At 40.6% G+C, this 21,977-nt stretch overlaps 1 protein-coding gene across 2 annotated transcripts in view; it reads right to left on the bottom strand.

The window, feature by feature from the left end:
• The window catches only part of PLCE1 (phospholipase C epsilon 1), a 380,365-nt gene that overhangs the window by 325,661 nt on the left and 32,727 nt on the right, over nt 1-21,977 (bottom strand). The window contains exon 2 of one of the 2 annotated variants that reach the window (XM_005225543.5): nt 10,113-11,670. In XM_005225543.5, the coding sequence (XP_005225600.2) occupies nt 10,113-11,315 (1,203 nt within the window). In that variant the 5' untranslated portion in view covers nt 11,316-11,670. 2 annotated transcript variants of the gene reach the window in all.

Below are 21,977 nucleotides of genomic sequence, written 5' to 3'. Positions count from 1 at the left end.
TCAAACTCACAATTTCGATTCAGGCCAACTGACTCCAGAGACCATGTTTCTAAGCATGGTGGTGTTCTGTTTTCTTAATACTTGGCATCGTGCTTACATTATGTAGAGTATAACAAAAAGACAGGGCCCCTTCTCTCCCTTAGTAAACTTAGAATCTGATTGGAGAGCCAGTATGTAAAATAATCAAAAAATAGGAAAAAGAACACAACCTTGGGAGCCTGTAGCTTTTTTAGGTTGGAGAAAGCAATTTACAGAAAGGGGCTGTGATTTATTTATCCATGTGTTCTTAAACATTGCAAGGATAAGGATTTCTTTAGTTTAGACCCTAAACTAAAAAAGGAAATGCAGAGACAATACTGTATTTTAGAAAATATTCATCCCAGCCATGTTTGAATGTTCAGAAAAGGCTCTCCCTTTCAGAAATCACCCTTATGAAATGACAGGAGGACAAGCACCAAGGTCCTACTGTATAGCACAGGGAACTATATTTGATATCTTAAAATGAACTATAATGGAAAAGAACATGAAAATAATACATAGTGATCACCTTGCTGTGCACCAGAAATTAATACAACACTGTAAATTAACTCCAAAAAAAGAAAGACCAGGAGGACAATCAGTCTATCCCCCAGCTTCAGCTTAAGGGTTAATAAAAATGCCCACAGCCTCCTGGAAGCCCAGAAAGAGAGAAGGAGAGAGAAGTTCCTGAGGTTTACTCTGCAGGAGGTATGGCAGCCTCTCCCAGCCTCCAGAGACTAAGAAGCAGGGAAGAGATGATTTGCATCATCTTTTTGGTTCTTTTCATTGGAAATTACCCATCCCAAGGCCTCCGGGATGGACAGAAAGGGATAGGTTTGAGCTAGGGACCGGTGAACATTCTTAGAAGAAGTGGCAAGGCTCCAGAAACAGGAGGAATGAGTACAGGAATGCCAAAGAGTATTCTGAAACTGATATCTGATTCACGACTCTCATGCTTATATAAGTGTCTAGGGGACTCTGATAATGGTTTCAAGTAATCTACCTCCATTTACTTTGCTGTATTTAAATTTCTGTTGTGTTCTTAATGTTCAATTTCAAGTGTATGTGGATTTTAAAAGCAATGCATTTTTTAGTGAGACCCGCTGCCATCAGCAGCAGTTTCATGGCAAGCGCTGGACAAGTCACCACAGTGCTGGCAGGACACATGTGCCCGGGACAAGCTATTTTCTTCTGTGTGGACAAAATCCCCCAGAATCACTGGGGAGCATGTGGGTAGTTGACCCCACTTCATGATTCAGGTTTCTTAAGGAACCAGGTGAAGATTCAAAACCAAACTCCCTGACGCTTGCTGGGTTGAACTGCCCATCAAATGTATAGACAGAAGGGCCTCCAGGCTGGCATTGTTCAGGCAGGCCCCTAGGACAGCCCTGACACTCCTGAGAGCTGGAGCCAGGTCAAGGAGTTTGTTGTTGTTGTTCAGTCGCTAAGTCGTGTTCGACTCTGTTGCTACCCCGTGCCCGCCAAGCTCCTCTGTCCATGGGATTTCCCGGGCAAGAACACTGGAGTGGATTGCCATTTCCTTCTCTAGAGGATTTTCCTGACCCAAGGATTGAAGCTGCATCTCCTGCATTGGCAAGCGAGTTCTTTACCACTGAGCCACCAGGGAATTTACAGAAGAGCAAATATTCCTGAAATGTCCTGACCAAAACACAAAAATCTCAGTTTAAGCTCCTCGTCAGTAGTTCTCAACTCCATAGAATCATAGAACCACCTGGAGAAAACTTGGAAAAAAATACTGATGCTGTGCCCTACCGCAGTGGTTCTGCTTCAGAGAGTCCGGGGTGGAACCTGGACACTGATTCTAAAACATAAGCAGGGTTAGAGCCACACTGTTGAACACACAACTCTGATGCAAATGTGAGATACCACATGCATCAGTGAGTGGAGCCACTCAAATCAACAGACACTGAAAAGAACAAAATTATTTTGTTACTTTAAAAGCTTAATCAAATTTTATATTTTTCTAGATCTTGAGAAATTAAGAGTGTTAATTTCCTGGGTTGCAATCCTAGTTATACCTATTACTAGCTGAGTAAGTTTGGGTAAGGTACAGAATCTCCTTGAGACTCTGAAGCAACAATTAGAACTGGACATGGAACAATGGACTGGTTCCAAATTGGGAGAGGAGGATGTCAAGGCTGTATACTGTCACCCTGTTTATTTACTTCTATGCAGAGTACATCATGCAAAATGCTGGGCTGGATGAAGCACAAGCTGGAATCAAGATTGCCCTGAGAAATATCCATAACTTCAGATACGTAGATGACACCCCACTTACAGCAGAAAGCGAAGAAGATAAAGAGTTTTTTGATGAAAGTGAAAGAGAAGAGTGAAAAAAGTTGGCTTAAAACTCAACATTCAGAAAACTAAGACCATGGCATCTGATCCCATCAATTCATGGCAATTAGATGGGGAAACAATGGAAACAGTGACAGATTTTATTTTGGGGGGTTCCAAAATCACTGCAGATGGTGATTGCAGCCATGAAATTAAAAAACGCTTGCTCTTGGAAGAAAAGTTATGACCAACCTAGACAGCATAGTAAAAAAGCAGAGACATTACTTTGCCAACAAAGGTCTGTCTAGTCAAAACTATGGTTTTTCCAGTAGTCATGTATGGATTGAGAGTTGGAATATAAAGAAGCTGAGTGCCAAAGAATTTATGCTTTTGAGTTGTGGTGTTGGAGAAGACTCTTGACAGTCCCTTGGACTACAAGGAGATCCAACCAGTTCATCCTAAAGGATATCAGTCCTGAATATTCATTGGAAGAACTGATGTTGAAGCTGAAACTTCAATACTTTGGCCACCTGATACAAAGAACTAACTCATTTGAAAAGATCCTGATTCTATAAAAGATTGTAGGCGGGAGGAGAGGGGGATGACAGAGGGTAAGAGTTTTGGGTGGCATGACCAACTCAATGGACATGAGTTTGAGTAAACTTCAGGAGTTGGTGATGGACAGAGAAGCCTGGTGTGCTGAAGTCCACGGGCTCACAGTCAGAGACAACTGAGCAACCGAAGTGAACTGAATACCACCCACAGCAAACTAGGTTCAACGCAGTCCCTATCAGAATCCTTCTCTGCAAAAATTGACAAGGTTATCCTAACCTTTGTAGGGAAGCATGCCAAGACAGTCTCGAAAGAGAAGAATAGTGTTAGAGGACTCACATTTCCCAATTTCAAAACTTGCTACAAAGCCACAGTAATCAAGACTAGGTGGTACTGGCATGTGGATACTACAGGAATCAGTGGAATAAAACTGAGAGTCCACAAATAAGCCCTCACATTAATAGTTAACTGATTATCAACCAGAGTGCTGAAAAAATCTGGTGGGGAAACAGTAGCCTTTTCAACAAATGCTGCTGGAGCAGGAAGGTATCCACAAGCAAACCAATGAATTTTGACCCCTGACTCACACACTGCGTACAAACATGGACTGAAAATGGATCAAAGATCTGAAAGTAAGACATTAAGACTATGGGCAAGATTCCCTTAGAAGAAATGGAGCAGCCCTCAGAGTCAACAAAAGAGTCTGAAATGCAGTACTTGGGTGCAATCTCAAATATGACAGAATGATCTCGGTTCATTTCCAAGGAAAACCGTTCAACATCACAGTAACTCAAGTCTATGCCTCAGCCACTAATGACAAAGAGAATGAAGTTGAACAGTTCTATGAAGACATACAAGACCTTCTAGAACTAACACCAAAAAAAAAAAAAGGATGTCCTTTTCATCACAGGGGACTGTAATGCAAAATTAGGCAGTCAAGAGACACCTGGAGTAATAGGCAAGTGAGGCCTTGGAGCATACAAAATGAAGCAGGGAAAAGGCTAACAGAGTTTTGCCAAGAGACCACACTGGTCATAACAAACATCCTCTGCCAATAACACAAGACACAACTCTACACATCGAGGTCACCAGATGGTCCACCGAAATCAGACTGATTATATTCTTTGTGGCTGAAGATGGAGAAGCTCTATACAGTCAGCAAAAACAAGACCCAGAGCTGACTGTGGCTCAGATCATGAGCTCCTTATTGCCAAATTTGGACTTATATTGAAGAAAGTAGGGAAAGCCACTAGGCCATTCAGGTGTGACCTAAATCAAAACCCTCATAATTATACCATGGAAGTGACAAAGAGATTCAAGAGATTAGATCTGATAGACACACTGCCTGAAGAACTATGGACAGAAGTTCGTAACATTGTACAGGTGGTGGTGACCAAAAACATCCCAAAGAAAAAGAAATGTCAGGAGGCAAAATGGTTGTCTGAAGAGGCCTTACCAATAGCTGAGAAAAGAAGAGAAATGAAAGGCAAAGAAGAAAGGAAAAGATACACCCAGCTGAGTACAGAGTTCCAAAAAGTAGCAAGGAGAGATAAGAAAGCCTTCTTAAGTGAACAATGCAAAGAAATAGAGGAAAACAATACAATGGGAAAGACTAGAGATCTTTTCAAGAAAATTAGAGAAACCAAGGGAACATTTCATGCAAAGATGGGCACAATAAAGGACAGAAATGGCAAGGACCTAACAGAAGCAGAAGATACTAAGAAGAGGTGGCAAGAATACATGGAAGAACTGTATAAAAAAGGTCTTAGTGACCAGGATAACCACGATGGTGTTGTCACTCACCTAGAGCTAGACACCTTGGAGTGTGAAGTCAAGTGGGCCTTAGGAAGCATTACTACAAACAAACCTAGTGGAGGTGATGGAATTCCAGCTGAGCTAGTTCATATCCTAAAAGATGATGCCGTTAATGTGCTGCACTCGATATGCCAGCAAATTTGGAAAACTCAGCAATTGCCACAGGACTGGGAAATGTCCGTTTTCATTTCAATCCCAAAGAAGGGCAACGCCAAAGAATGTTCAAACTACCGTACAACTGTGCTCATTTCACATGCTTTCAAAGAAATGCTTGAAATCCTTTAAGCTAGGCTTCAACAGTACGTGAACTGAAAATTCACAAATGTACAAACTGGATTTGGAAAAGGCAGAGGAACCAGAGATCAAATTGCCAAAATCCATTGGATCATAGAAAAAGCAAGACAATTGCAGGAAATCATCTACTTCTACTTCATTGACTGTGCTAAAGCTTTTGACTATGTGGATCACAACAAACTGGAAAATTCTTAAAGAGATGTGAATACCAGACCACCTTGCCTGCCTCCTGAGAAAACTGTATGCAAGTCAAGAAGAAACAGTTAGAACTGGACATGGAACAACAGACTGGTTAAATTTCGGAAAGGAGTACATCAAGGCTGTATACTGTCACCCTGCTTGTTTAACTTCTATGCAAAGTACATCAGGTGAAATGCCAGGCTGGATGAATCACAAGCTGGAAATCAAGATCGCCTGGAGAAATAGCAACAACCTCAGGTATGCAGATGATACCACTTTAATGGCAGACAGTGAAGAGGAACTAAAGAGCCTATTGATGCAGGTAAACGAGGAGAGTGAAAAACCTGGCTTAAAACTCAACATTCAAAAAACTAAGATCACGGCATCTGGTCCCATCACTTCATGGCAAATTACTGGGGAAAGAATGGAAACAGTGGGAGATTTTATTTTTCTGGGTTTCAAAATCACTGCAGACAGTGACTACAGCCATGACATTAAAAGACACTTGCCTCCTTGGAAGAAAAGCTATGACAAACCTAGACACTGTATTAAAAAGCAGAGACATCACTTTGCCAACAAAGTTTCATATAGTCAAAGCTATAGTTTTGCCAGTAGTCATGTACAGATGTGAGAGTTGGAACATAAAGAAGGCTGAGTGCCAAAGAATTGATGCTTTTGAACTGTGGTGCTGGAGAAGACTCTCAAGAGTCCCTTGGACAGCAAGATCAAACCAGTCAATGCTAAAGGAAATCATCCCTGAATATTCACTGAAAGGACTGATGTTGAGGCTGAAGCTCCAATACTTTGGCCACCTGATGTGAAGAGCTGACTCACTGGAAAAGACCCTGATGCTGGAAAAGATTGAGGGTAGGAGGAAAACAAGATGACAGAGGATGACATGGCTGGATGGCATCACTGACTCAATGGACATGAGTGTGAGCAAACTCTGGGAGGTAGTGAAGGACAGGGAAGCCTGGCGTGCTGCAGTCCATGGGGTTGCCAAGAGCCAGACACAACGGCTGAACAGCAACAACAGCAAAGACTATTAAAATCCGGGAAGGAAACATAGGTGTAAGTCTTCATGAATTAGGAAATCATTTCTTACATATGACACTAAAAGCACAAGCAACCAAAGGAAAAAAAGTAGGTAAACTGTTGACTTCATCAGAATTAAAATGTTCTGAGCATCAGTGCACAGTATCAAAAAGGCGAAAGCACACCAACAGAATATATTTGCAAATCATGTATCTGGTAAGAATATATGAAGAAGCCTTGCAATGCAACAGTAAATAGGCAAAAAAATACATTTTCTTTAATGGGGAAAGGATCTGAATTGATATTTCTCCAAAGACGATATATAAACGGCCAACAAGGAAATGGAAAACTTTTCAACGTCGTTAGTTATTAAGGAAATGCAAATTGAAACCACAATGAATTACCAGGTCACACCCACTGAGATAGCTTTCATAAATGAAATGAATAGTAACAAGTGTTGGTGAGGATGTGGAGACACTGAAATTCTCATGTATTACTACTGAGAATATAAAATGGAGCAGTGGTTTTAGAAAACATTTTGTTCCTTCCCCAAGATGTTAAACATGACATTACCATATGACCCAATAATCCCACTCCTAAGTATCTTACCAGGAGGAATGAAAATATATGTTCACTCTAAAACTTGTCCAGGAACATTCATAGCAGCATCACTCGTAACAGCCCCAAAGTGGAAACAACCCATCGTCCTTTAACTGATGAATGGATGAGTAAATCTGGTACATCCATATAGAAGAATATTATTTGGTCATAAAAAAGAATATAGTTCTGATATATGTCATGACATGGATGAGCCTGGAAAACATGATGCTAGGTGAAAGAATCCAGTCACAAGAAGTCAGATCTTGTAGGAAATGTCCAGAATTGGCAATCCACAGGGACCAAAAGCAGATTAGTGGTCGCCAGGGGAAGGGGAGGAATAGAGAGTGGTCACTAATGGTTAAGAGGTTTCTTCTTTACTTATTTATCTTTATTTTGGGCTGTGCTGGGTCTTCATCGCTGCTTGGGCTTTTTTTCTAATCGCGGTGAGCAGGGGTACTCTGTAGCTGTGGTATGCAGGCCTGTCTTTGCAGTGGCTTCTCTTGCTGTGCAGCCCAGACTCTAGGGTGCGGGGGCTTCAGAAGTTGTGGTTCCTGGGCTCTACGGCACAGGCTCAATAATTGTGGTGCATGGGCTCAGCTACTCTTCAGTACGTGGCATCTTCCCAGATCAGGGATTGGACCCATGTCTCCTTCATTGGCAGGCAGATTCTTTACAACTGCGCCATCAGGAAAGCCCCAGGAGTTTCTTTTTGAGGTGTTAAAATTATTTTGGAATTAGATAGTTGTGATGGGTGCACCATCTTGTGACTGTACTAAAAAGCACGGATTTGTACACTTTAAAATGATGTGTGCATTATACCTCAATAGAAGATGGTTGGAAACTTGTGCTTTATATTTTTTTCATTTGTTATCTTCTTGAACATCTTTCTTGATCAGTATATATTGAATTCCCTTGTTGTTCTGCACAGCTCTATTTTTCTGTTTTGAATGCTTGTGGGCATGAATATTAGTGATAGATGATTTGGTTTTCACTGGGTCTGTCAAGGTCATTACACACAGTGTTCACTGCCCAGAGAAATATCAATAACCTCAGATATGCAGATGACACCACCCTTATGGCAGAAAGCAAAGAGGAACTAAAGAGCCTCCTGAAGAAAGTGAAAGAAGAGAGTGAAAAAGCTGGCTTAAAACTCAACATTCAGAAAATGAAGATCATGGCATCTGGTCCCATCACTTCACGGCAAATAGATGGAGAAACAGTGGAAACAGTGGCTGACTTTATTTTCTTGGGCTCCAAAATCACTGCAGATGGTGACTGCAGCCATGAAATTAAAAGATGCTTGCTCCTTGGAAGAAAAGTTATGACCAACCTAGACAGCATATTAAACATCAGAGACATTATTTTTCAACCAAGGTCTGTCTAGTCAAAGCTATGGTTTTTCCAGTGGTCATGTATGGATATGAGAGTTGGACTATAAAGAAAGCTGAGCGCCGAAGAATTGATGCTTTTGAACTGTGGTGTTGGAGAAGACTTGAGAGTCGCTTGGACTGCAAGGAGATCCAACCAGTCCATTCTAAAGGAAATCAGTCCTGAATATTCATGGGAAGGACTGATGGTAAAGCTGAAACTCCAACACTTTGGCCACCTGATGCAAAGAACTGACTCTTTAGAAAAGACCCTGATGCTGGGAAAGATTGAAAAGGAGAAGGGGACAAGAGAGGATGAGATGGCTGGATGGCATTACCAACTCAATGGACATGAGTTTGAACAAGCTCCGGGAGTTGGTGATGGAGAGGGAGGCCTGGCACGCCACAATCCGTGGGGCATGGATGAGTCAGACACAAGTGAGCAACTGCACTGAACTGAACTGAAGGTATAGAATTTCCTTGAGCCTCTGTTTTCTTAATGATACAATGGGGTGAATAATCAGACCACATCAGAAGGTAGTTGAGATGATTTCATGAAATGAAGTGTGTAAGTTATTCAGTCCAGTGCCTAGCATATGTAAATTCACAATAAATATTAGTTCCCACAATTGATGATGATGAAAATAAAAATATGCTAGTCACAGTTCAATAAAAGGATGTTCTTTTAGATTGGGTTTATTTTTAGGACCAGGTTTTAAGGAATTGTGCAAAACTGGAATGCAAAAGTTATAGAAATAGCTTCTCCACTAACATCAGTTGAAGGAAGTAGGGCTACTTAGCCACAGAAGGAAAACAAACAAACAAACACAAGAGAACACATGGTGCTGGCTTCTGATGCCAAGATCAGGTCCAAGAGTGGGCAACTACTTGTGTGCGTTTCCAGAGCAGGAATCTTAAAGAGGGGGAACTATGGATAGAACTCAGAGAGTCCAGAAATTCGGATGAGAAAAAGTTCTTTTATTAACCTCAAATAGAAGTTTAGCATTTCCTCCCATTATGAATGTAAGCAACAAACTTCAGTAACACTAGCAGTACCTGTGATTTTGTCACCAATAGAAATCACAGATATTGCCATATATTATAGTCATGGAAGAGACTCTAAAATAGTACTTATAACTAAGGTAACTAATTAATTCGTTTGTCTTGGTTTGTCCAAGACTGAGCGGCTTCCCAGAACATGGGACTTGCAGTGCTAAAACTGGGAAAGTCCCAGGTAAACCATTCCCTACTAACATTCTTCACTACCTGGAAGTTATGGTAGTTATCTCATCATTAGCTGCCATTATTTAGTGTGTTAATAAAGAAGTATCCTCCTATATTACAATTTCAAAAATATCTTGATATATGTCTATCCACATAATCTGTGTCCTTTATGATCCTTTGTATTTCATTTGATGCATTTAAAAGTGTTCTTCTCAACCCAAAGACTTCACCAAATAGCCAAAGAGGGCCATGGCATAAAAAGGATTAAGAGGGAAGAAACAGGAAACACTGGCTAGAGGAATTGAACAGAGAAAATGAGATTTAAGTTCTTTTAAGCCTTGCAACCTAAAAACAATGATGAACTCCATGGCAGAAGAGGACAGATGTATCTCTGAAGGATACAGCTGAATAATCAGTTGACAGAACCATTTTCCCACTCCCAGGAGTTTCTGTTTTATAAGCCCGCAAACAGTAATCAGGGACTCTCCCTAACTTCTCTGAGCGCATATTTATGTGTATTTTGTGACTTATGTTGCTGTGGAATTAACTCAGTCTTGACAGGTATCAATTCCAGTATCTGTTAGGTCTACTAATTTCCAGTAACTATAAATGCTTCCCCTAAGAATCATTGGCCAGAACTGAACATTTCCCATGAATTAAGACAATGGAGATTTCGAGTTTTAAAAAACCAACTTTGAAAAATGGATTAAAAGAAACTTTAACTCTTACCGGATACCACTGGGCTTCTGACAGACCTTGGGAACCATCTTGCCTAACCACCATTGTTGACAGCCGTTCCATGACTCTCCCAGGAGGCAATAAGAGACCATTTTTCTTCTGATCAATGTAACTCAAAGCCTCCAGTCCAATGTGACCAGAAGGCAAAGTTCTCACAATTGCCCTTGTCCCAGTAAACACAGATTTCTTAACTTCCTTGTCATTTTTGCAAAATCTCCTCACTAACCAAGCAGACCGCTCCTTTTTATTTTTGAACAAATCTTCTTCTACCTCTTCACAATTATCGGGGAAGTCCTCAAAATGGCTCAGAAAGGTCTTGGCAGGTGGACTGTCAGTAAAATCCTCCCTGCAAAAGCTGTCACTTGAACATACCACATCGGCCTTTGGGCAAGAGCCTTCAAAGCACAAGTATTTGTCATTCAAGGGGTCACAATGATCACACTGCAGCTGCCTATTCTTATTGTCACAGTTATTTGTCAATTCCATCAGTTTGCAAGTATATGCCATGTAATTTTTCTCTTGTTCCTCACCAACGGCAGGTAGTACACAGTTTCCACAATCATCCAAAATCAAGTTATCTGACAGGGGACAGAAACTGTCTGACATTCTTCTGTCAACTTCGTAACGCAAGTGAAACACTGCCATGTTGCTTTCAGGGTGTGCCCTGCTTGTCTCTATGATGGCCGACTGAGTTCCTAATGGACTCATGCCCATGGGAGATGTGTCTATTTCCAGTTGAATTCCAGGGAACACCTTTCCTTCCAGTGAAGAAGGGATTCCAGTTTCCAAACACAGACCTTCCTCTGTGATAGAATTGCACGTTTCATAAAACTGGCTCTGAGGAGGGCCGTGCTGATGGTTTTTCAATATGCTGTTGCAGTTAATGTTAAGGTTTTTCACAGAATCTGGCATGCTTTTCTCCCAGCACTTTTCATTACTGTTCTCGTCACTGGTTATTTTCTCCCTTGCTACTGAGAAAATCTGGGGCGCGTTGCTTCCAGAAGATTCTTCTGTAAGTTTGGTCGGTTGCGAGATGGTATGAGAAGTCTCCCCACTCTGCCTGACAGGATGAGACTTCGGAACACTGATGCCCGAGACCTTATCATTACTTTCATCTACAGTTGACTGAGCAGAGATCACTTTTCTCTGACTCACAGGTCTGAGAACAGAACCTGCCATTTCTTCAGAAGTCATCTTGACCGGGTGCAGGGTTTCAGCTAGCACTCTGTTTCTCCTCTCCTGTGATCATGTCAAGATGTTAATGAAACTACTGGTTTTTAACATAATCTCAGGTGTATAAGCCCTCTGAGAAACAAAGTGACCAGTTCCTCTCATTTAGGTATATTAAGACCAAAATAAACTTTCCCAGTTATCAGTTCCTACCATGTGCAGTATGTTTTTCTAGATCAAGGTATTAAGGAAATAGATCAATTTTCTTTCTTCGGTTCTTTGAAGCAATTCTTTCGGAGACTTTTATTCGGCATTGCATTCTGTAACTTCTGATCCATCACTGGCTTACAATGATTTAAAAATCCAGTTTGAATGTATCCTGTAAGAAAAAGAGATAATGTCAAACACTAAACAAATTTTTAAAAATGACCTCATAATTCTAAGCTACTGCAAAATATGAATCAGAAGTTGGTTTTAAGTACTTATTTTTTTTATTCAATATTTCAAACTTCTGTTTCCAGCCAGTACAGAATAACAGAGATCAGGTTTATCCTTCTTCCTTAAACAACTGAAAAAAGTCAGAAAAAATAATGAAATAATCGTTTTGAGATACTGAATAACAGGCAACATAGAATAGTAATTCCAGAAAGAAGAATAAATAAATAAGGTGAGTTCTATAAATGCCCTAGCTTATACCTTTTGAGTTTTTAGGCTACTGGGGAGGAGGAGGGACTCAGATGAAACCAAACAGTGTGTCTAATTTAAAAAGAAGTTGAGACTTCAATAAAGCCAAGGAAATTAGAGAAGGAAGACACATAAAGTAGAGTGGAGAAAACATAGGGACGCTAGCAGGCTTCTCATTAGGAACAAGGCAAGCCAATTTAGTTTATTAAAAAATAAAAAAAAAGTTTATTTAAAAAAAACTTAAAAAAAATATATATATATATATGCTGCTGCTGCTAAGCCACTTCAGTCATGTCTGACTCTGTGCAACCCCACAGACAGCAGCCCACCAGGATCCTCTGTCCCTGGGATTCTCCAAGCAAAAATACTGGAGTGGGTTGCCATTTTCTTCTACAATGTATGCAATGCACGTTAAGTCGCTTCAGTCATGTCTGACTCTGTGCGACCTGATAGATAGCACCCCACCAGGCTCCTCTGTCCACAGGATTCTGCAGGCTAGAATACTGGAGTGGGTTGCCAAATTACAATTCTATACCCAACAAAAATATTTTTTGAAAACAAAATGAAATAAAGACTTTTAGACATAGAAAAGCTGAAAGAATTCATCAAGAGTAAACTTACATATAACAAAGATAAAAACGGACTTTCCTGAAGGTCCAGTGATTAGGAATCCATCTTTCCACTGAAGGGGCATGGGTTCAATCCCTGGTTGGGAAACTAAGATCCCACAAGCCATGCAGTCAAAAAAAAAAAAAGGCTCACTAAAATAAGAAATGGTAAAGAAAGTCCTTTAGGTAGAAGAAATATGCTAGATAGAAATCTGGATCTACAAAAAGAAACAGAGTATGAAAAATGTTAAATATGTAGATAAATACAATTTTTCTTACATTTTAAATAACTAATTGAGAATGTAGTCCACTGGAGAAGAGAATGGCAAACCACTTCAGGTTTCTTGCCTTGAGAACCCCATGAACAGTATGAAAAGGCAAAATGATAGGATACTTAAAGAGGAACTCCCCAAGTCAGTATGTGCCCAATATGCTACTGGAGATCAGTGGAGAAATAACCCCAGAAAGAATGAAGGGTTAGAGCCAAAGCAAAAACAATACCCAGTTGTGGATGTGACTGGTGATAGAAGCAAGGTCTGATGCTGTAAAGAGCAATATTGCATAGGAACCTGGAATGTCAGGTCCATGAATCAAGGCAAATTGGAAGTGGTCAAACAGGAGATGGCAAGAGTGAACGTCGACATTCTAGGAATCAGCGAACTAAAATGGACTGGAATGGGTGAATTTAACTCAGATGACCATTATATCTACTACTGCAGGCAGGAATCCCTCAGAAGAAATGGTGTAGCCATCATGGTCAACAAAAGAGTCCGAAATGCAGTACTTGGAGGCAAACTCAAAAACGACAGAATGATCTCTGTTCATTTCCAAGGCAATCCATTCAATATCATGGTAATCCAAGCCTATGCCCCAACCAGTAATGCTAAAGAAGCTGAAGTTGAATGGTTCTATGAAGACCTATAAGACCTTTTAGAACTAACACCCAAAAAAGATGTCCTTTTCATTATAGGGGACTGGAATGCAAAAGTAGGAAGTCAAGAAACACCTGGAGTAACAGGCAAATTTGGCCTTGGAGTACGGAATGAAGCAGGGCAAAGGCTAATAGAGTTTTGCCAAGAGAACACACTAGTCATAGCAAACACCCTCTTCCAACAACACAAGAGAAGACTCTACACATGGACATCACCAGATGGTTAACATCTAAATCAGACTGATTATATTATTTGCAGCCAGAGATGGAGAAGCACTATACAGTCAGCAAAACAAGACTGGGAGATGACTGTGGCTCAGATCATGAACTCCTTATTGCCAAATTCAGACTTAAACTGAAAAAAGTAGGGAAAACCACTAGACCATTCAGGTATGACCTAAATCAAATCCCTTATGATTATACAGTGGAAGTGAGAAATAGATTTAAGGGACTAGATCTGATAGGTAGAATGCCTGATGAAGTATGGACAGAGGTTCATGACATTGTACAGGAGAAGGGATCAAGACCATCCCCATGGAAAAGAAATGCAAAAAAGCAAAATGGCTGTCTGAGGAGGCCTTACAAATAGCTGTGAAAAGAAGAGAAATGAAAAGCAAAGGAGAAAAGGGAAGATATAAACATCTGAATGCAGAGTTCCAAAGAATAGCAAGGAGAGATCAGAAAGCCTTCCTCAGCTATCAGTGCAAAGAAATAGAGGCAAACAACAGAATGGGAAAGAATAGAGAACTCTTCAAGAAAATTAGAGATACCAAGGGAACACTTCATGCAAAGATGAGCTCTATAGAGGACAGAAATGGTATGGACCTAACAGAAGCAGAAGGTATTAAGAAGACGTGGTAAGAATACACAGAAGAACTGTATAAAAAAGATCTTCATGACCAAGATAATCACAGTGGTGTGATCACTCACCTAGAGCCAGACATCTTGGAATGTGAAGTCAAGTGGGCCTTAGAAAGCATCACTACAAACAAAGCTAGTGGAGGTGATGGAATTCCAGTTGAGCTATTTCAAATCCTGAAAGATGATGCTGTGAAAGGGCTGCACTCAATATGCCAGCAAATTTGGAAAACTCAGCAGTGGCCACAGGACTGGCAAAGGTCCGTTTTCATTCCAATCCCAAAGAAAGGCAATGCCAAAGAATGCTCAAACCATCACACAATTGCACAATTGCACTCATCTCACACGCTAGTAAAGTAATGCTCAAAATTCTCCAAGTCAGGCTTCAGCAGTATGTGAACTGTGAACTTCCAGATGTTCAAGCTGGTTTTAGAAAAGGCAGAGGAACCAGAGATCAAATTGCCAACATCCGCTGGATCACTGAAAAAGCAAGAGAGCTCCAGAAAAACATCTATTTCTGCTTTATTGATTATGCCAAAGCCTTTGACTCTGTGGATCACAATAAACTCTGGAAAATTCTGAAAGAGATGGGAATACCAGACCACCTGACCTGCCTCTTGAGAAACCTGTATGCAGGTCAGGAAGCAACAGTTAGAACTGGGCATGGAACAACAGACTGGTTCCAAATAGGAAAAGGAGTACGTCAAGGCTGTATACTGTCACCCTGCTTATTTAACTTATATGCAGAGTACATCATGAGAAACGCTGGGCTGGAAGAAGCACAAGCTGGAATCAAGATTGCCAGGAGAAATATCAGTAACCTCAGATATGCAGATGACACCACCCTTATGGCAGAAAGTGAAGAGGAACTCAAAAGCCTTTTAATGAAAGTGAAAGAGGAGAGTGAAAAAGTTGGCTTAAAGCTCAACATTCAGAAAACTAAGATCATGGCATCTTGTCTCATCACTTCATGGCAGATAGATGGGGAAACAGTGGAAACAGTGGCTGACCTTATTTTTCTGGGCTCCAAAATCACTGCAGATGGTGATTGCAGCCATGAAATTAAAAGACGCTTACTCCTTGGAAGGAAAGTTATGACCAACCTAGATAGCATATTGAAAAGCAGGGATATTACTTTGTCAACAAAGGTCAATCTAGTCAAGGCTATGGTTTTTCCAGTGGTCATGTATGGATGTGTGAGTTGGACTGTAAAGAAGCTGAGCACTGAAGAACTGATGCTTTTGAACTGTGGTGTTGGAGAAGACTGTTGAAAGTCCCTTTGACTGCAAGGAGATCTAACCAGTCCATCCTAAATGAAATCAGTCCTGGGTGTTCATTGAAGGACTGATGCTAAAGCTGAAACTCCAATACTTTGGCCAGCTCATGCGAAGAGTTGACTCATTGTAAAAGACCCTGATGCTGGGAGGGATTGAGGGCAGGAGGAGAAGGGGATGACAGAGGACGAGATGGCTAGACGGCATCACCGACTCAATGGACGTGAGTCCGACTGAGCTCCGGGAGATGGTGATGGACAGGAAGGCCTGGTGTGCTGTGATTCATGGGGTCGCAAAGAGTCGGACACAACTGGGCGACTGAACTTAACTGAATTGACCATTTAAAGTAAAAGTAATAACAATGACTATACAGTTACTAACAAATTTAGAAGTAAAATGTATGACATTAACAGCACAAAGGTCAAAAGAGAAGAAATGGAAATATATTAATATAAGACTGTTTTCTACATGAATTTGGGTGAAGTGAAGTAAAAGTCGTGTCCAGCTCTTTGTGACCCCATGGACTATACAGTCCATGGAATTCTCTAGGCCAAAATACTAGAGTGGTAGCCTTTCCCTTCTTCAGGGGATTTTCTCAACCCAGAGATGGAACCCAGGTCTCCCACATTGCAGGCAGATTCTTTACCAGCTGAGCCACAAGGTAAGCCCAAGAATACTAGAGAGGGTAGCCTATCTCTTCTCCAGGGGATCTTCCTGACCCAGAAATTGAACCAGGGTCTCCTGCACTGCAGGCAGATTCTTTACCACCTGAGCTATCAGGGAAGCCCTGTAATATTACTTAAAGTCAGGTTGTCACAAGCTTAAGATGTATACTATAAGCCCCAGTGCTATCACTTTAACCAAAAATACAGAAAGAAAGTAAAAACGTTAGAATCTTAATTTTTTTTTTCAAGTAACTAAAAAAACAAGACAGAAAAAAGGAAAAGAACAGATGTGACTAATGGGAAACAAATGATAGATTTAAACCTTTCAAAAAGCATCTTTGGGTAGTTTCTCCAATTTTTCCCATAAAATATACACATTTTACCTCCCTCTTTCATTTGAATAAATTACTCAGTTGAATGTTAGGAGACATAAACATTTTCAGTGGTGAATGACATTATTTTTAAAAATAATTTAAGCTATTTTATTCTTCAGATTATTAAACCCTGCTCTATGTTGGGAGCTAGATAGCCAGGATCTGCTTGCAAGTCTGTTAAGAGGGAGGGAGAATTGAACAGATTTCAGTTCAATGCAACAAGTGCAATTATAGAAGATATTCAAGGCCCTCCGGGCTGACAGAGTGCCCATCACAAGTATATCGCTCTTTTATGGGTAAAGTTGCTCTTCCCAAGGCAACTTATGAGCATTCAGGCTCTGGTGTCAACACTGGGTTTGGTCTGTCTTTGCTCTTTGCCACACAGATGTCCCTCTTCTCCTTGCTTCTCTGCGCTTTTCCCTTCTTCTCTTAATATATGTCCCCTCAAGCAAAACACAGCCACAAAACTCTCACCTGCTCTCAGCAAATACAAGTCTTCACAACAAACTTGAAGGATCAGAGGATAGCCTATCAATCAGATACACCACAGGGAATAAACTAGTCCACTTAGAGAAGCAACATTCTGGCTCAACAGGCTAAACCTTTCCACCTTTCATGTCTTCTTTCCAGCTTAGTTTCTTTTTTATTTTCTTTGGAAAATGCCTCCCTTATTTTTGTAGATTTATGCTCAGTGTAAAACAATTCAAACAAAGCATAAAAACACAATTTTGTGTTTACCTTAACACAAATTCTACCACCCAGAGATAACCATGATTAATACTATGAGGCACCTCATTCTAGAATGCTCCCTATGTATCAACATAGAGAGATATAAGTATATAATCACACAAATACCAGATCACACTGTACATGCTGTTTTTACTCGCTTTTAAAAATTCAAAACATGAACAACTTTTCATGCCAAGAACTATACTGAATACTTTAATTGCTAATGGCATCAGCTTAATTCTGATATCTTTGCTCCATTTTATAGAATAATTTTTCAAGTGAAAGCCTTCAGACTGACAGGTTCATTTGTCCTTTCTAATCCATGAGGAAGGTAATTCAAGGTAGATGCTGCTGAAGTCCTATTAAGCACTTTGCAATTCTTATCTCATGCAATTCTCACTCAACTCTATAAGATAGTGTGTGGTTTTAAAATACGTCCACAAATTCTACGATACTCCTTTCAAAAGGTGGAGCCTAATTCCCCTTTCCTCGAATGTGGGCCACACTTAGCAACTTCCTTCTAGCATAGAGAATGTGGTGGAAGTAACAGTGTATGTTCTGAAAATAGGTCATAAAAGTCACTGGAGTTTCTCCTTGGGGCTTCCTCTCTTGCTTTCTCTGGGGGAAATCAATTATTTTCCCATAATGAGAGTTGCTGGTGGGAAGAACTATGGCCTCCTGCCAAAAGCTGCTTGAGTGAGCCATCTTGGAAGGAGATCCTCCAGCCTCAGCCAAGGTTCCATATGACAGGAACCTCAGTCGACACCTTGACTGTCACCTAATGAGCAACCCTGAGCCAGAAGCACTCACCTGAGCGCCTTCCAAATTCCTGACCCACAGAAACTGTGAGATAATAAAGGTTTATTGTTATGAGGCACACAGTTTGGGGGTAATTTGTCGCACAGCCATAGATAACTAATATACCGAAGTTCCATCATTACCCACGTTTGACAAAAACCCAAGCGTAGAAAAGCTAAGTCACTTGCCAAAGATCACACAGCTGGAAAATGGTGAAGTCAGGATTCAAATCTAAGAAGCCTGACTCTAGAACCTGCGCTCTTCACCACAGTGATGCTGCTTTCTGTGCTTTCTAGTCCGAAACCCCCTAGATTTGAATTTCTGATGTTCCCTGGCTGCAGAGATCAGTGGCTTCTGGGAGGATCCTCTTTTGTTTGTCTCTGGAAGGCTGAGGTTTCTGTTTTGCCTCCAGGTATAATCAGAACAGAGACGCATCACAAGGAAATGACTCCCTGCAGCACTGACTTGGCGCCATCTCAGGGCATTCCTTTACTTGACAAATATTTATTTATTGAGTACAAAGTTAAATGAGGCAGGGACGTGCCCCTGATTTCCTTATAAGCTAACACATCGTCAGTTCAGGTTCAGTGCAAAGAGGGTGATGACCTTGTTTAAGATGTAGAAAGGGCATCTAAATCAGACGGTGAGCACAAAGTGGAGGTGACTGCAGAAAGTGTTTCCTGGAGAAGATGAGGACTGAGCTGAGGTCTGAAAGACAAGGAGTTAGCTAGAAAAGAGGTGCGATGAACTTTTCTGAGAAAAGCAATTGTGGACTCTCCTAGAAGCAGTAAGGCATTGGTGGCTGGCAATTCCAGCAAACATTTTAATCATTTTGTGGTTTGATTTCCTTTCCTGCAAAACTGAAATAAAATCACCTACTCCACAAAATTACGAAGTAAATATTCTGAAAACCAAAAGTTCAGCACAAATGTTTGTTATTCTCTGCTTCACAAATGTCTTGATGAGAAAGGACAACCAAAGTATAGCAACTCTGCTGTATTTGTGAATGGTTTTGAATTACTTTTGCCAGATGCACACACTTAAGTCCCCCAGTCCAGTCAGATTTGAATTTCTATTCTGTAACTGGGATTGACTCCTTGTATTTCAGCTGCATGACAACAGCTGGTTATATGACCAATCTCAAATTGTACTTCCCATGTCTATAACATTGAAATGAAACACACATATTGTAAATGTCAGCAGTGCCTGGTCCATCAGTAAATGTTAATTTTCTACCTGCCTCCTCTAAATTGTCTTTAAGGGAAGTTGGATTAGGTTATAGTTAGTATTAGACTGTTCAGTGATGAAAAGCTGAAGCACCACCAAAGGAAAATCAAAGTCTAACAGGTTTGAAGAAGAAAGGGATGGAAAAAGGATTCTTATTTTCTTAATGTGGACAGATTTGTGCGATGACTACAGAAGAGTCAGCCTGGGGGAGGTCAAACAATGTGTGGTAGAACAAAAGAAGATTTGTCAAAGAGCATTTCCAAGTGAGAAATGATGGATAACGTATCTAGGGAAATGATTGGCCAGTAAGTAATGCTATGGAGATGCAAGGGGTGCTGAAAATCTTAACCAAAGTAATAAGAAAAAGAAATGAAATGTATAAGAAAAATCAGGAGTGACACAAAGAAAGTTTCCAGCTTCAGAGAAGGAGAATATCAGTCACAAATAATCTTATTTATAAGTTTCTATGGACTGAAGCAACTTAGCAGCAGTAGTAGCAGCATAGGCTAAATCACAGGGCTGGCAAACCACAGCATGAGGCCAAAATCTGGCCTGTTATCTTTTTTTTTTTTTTTTAATTTAAATTTATTTATTTTAATTAGAAGCTAATTACTTTACAATACTGTATTGGTTTTGCCATACATCAACATGAATCCGCCACAGGTGTACATGTGTTCCCAATCCTGAACCCCCCTCCCACTTCCCTCCCCATACCATCCCTCTGAATCACCCCAGTGCACCAGCCCCAAGCATCCTGTATCCTGCATCGAACCTGGACTGGCAATTCGTTTCTTATATGATATTATACATGTTTCAATGCGATTCTCCCAAATTATCCCCCCCTCACAGAGTCCAAAAGACTGTTCTATATATCTGTCTCTTTTGCTGTCTCACATACAGCGTTATCATTACCATCTTTCTAAATTCCATATATATGCATTAGTATACTGTATTGGTGTTAGAAACTTCCTTCCCCAGTGGTTCAATGATAAAGAATCCACCTGCCAACACAGGAGACACAGGAACGTGGGTTTGATCCCTGGGTCTGGAAGATCCCCTGGAGGAGGAAATGGCAACCCACTCCAATATTCTTGCCTGGGAAATCCCATGGACAGGGGAGCCTAGTGAGCTACAGTCCATAGGGTTGCAAGGGTTGGACACAACTGAGAAACTAAACAACAACAACAAATTTTATAGGAACACAGCCATAGCCATTCACTTATAAAACATCCAGGGCTGCTTTCCCATTAGGACGGTAGAGTTGAGAAACTGCAACAGAGAACATGTGACCTGAAAAACCAGAAATAGTTATCATCTAGCCCTTTACAGAAGAAGTTTGCCAAACCACATACTAAATAAATGAGCTAACAAAAATGCCTGCTTAGGGTCAGAAAACTAAATGTGAGGCTTATTAGCCACCTTCATATGTTTGACGAACTGAGTGGAGGAAATAGACTTGTTCTATAGTTTCAAAGGGTAAGACTGAATTATTTGGGAAGCATGCTTTGACTTACTTTGATAAATAAGTTATGGAACTTTTAGAGTTATTCCATAAAAAATAAGCTATCTTGGACAGTAGTCTCCTCCAGATTGTTGATTGAAGGATTTAAACAGGAGACGTATAGTATTCAACACAGTAGGTACTCAATGTCTGTTGAACAAATAATACAGTGAATAAGTGATTGCCTATAATGTTTATCCATAAAAACAATGGCTAATACTTACATATTAGCTGAGCACGTATTATATGTCAGGCATGTTCTAAGCACATTGTACATATTATCTCATTTCATCATTTTTTATCTCATAAAATTATCAGTAGGGTGGCAGAGACTGCTAGTTGTCCCCCAGATCTGTTCCCATATCCCTCAGTAATATAAACTCTGAATTTCAGCCAAGTACAAGGCCATCTCTTTATCAGCCTCCCTTATAGCTACATGTAGCAAATATGACTAAGTCAGTGCTAATTAGATATAAGCAGAATGGTTTGCTATTTGCGGACAGTGTCCTTGAAGAGAGAGAGAGTATGCCCTTTTCTTTCTCCTTTCTGCTGGCAATGATGGCTGGAGCTGGAGCAGCCGTACCAGACTGCAAGGCGAACATGAAACTAGATGCTGTGATAGCAAGGAAGTAAGACAGGAGCCACTGTGCCTGTTCCTGGATTTGGGAGAGAGGAAAATAATATGCTGTCTTCCGTAAGTCACCATTGTTTTAGGTTTTCTGTCACTGGCACCCAGATATGTTGCTAACAAAGGCGAGTACTACTGTTACCTTCATTCTATGAATAAGGTTCTAAGTACTTGAATGACCTAAGAGAACAGACTAATGTAACAAGGAAGCTATACAGAAAGTTCCTGAACTGGAGGGAAAGTTATATTCCCTAATTTCTATGATGTTTCCAATTTTATGCTCTTAAACCAGAAGGGGTGCTTTGTATCATCAGTTCAGTTCAGTTCAGTCGCTCAGTCGTGTCCGACTCTTTGTGACCCCATGAATCGCAGCACGCCAGGCCTCCCTGCCCATCACCAACTCCCGGAG

This window comes from Bos taurus, chromosome 26, assembly GCF_002263795.3.
Source record: "Bos taurus isolate L1 Dominette 01449 registration number 42190680 breed Hereford chromosome 26, ARS-UCD2.0, whole genome shotgun sequence".
Taxonomy (NCBI): Eukaryota; Metazoa; Chordata; class Mammalia; order Artiodactyla; family Bovidae; genus Bos; species Bos taurus.
This window is presented reverse-complemented; position numbering and strand designations above follow the sequence as displayed.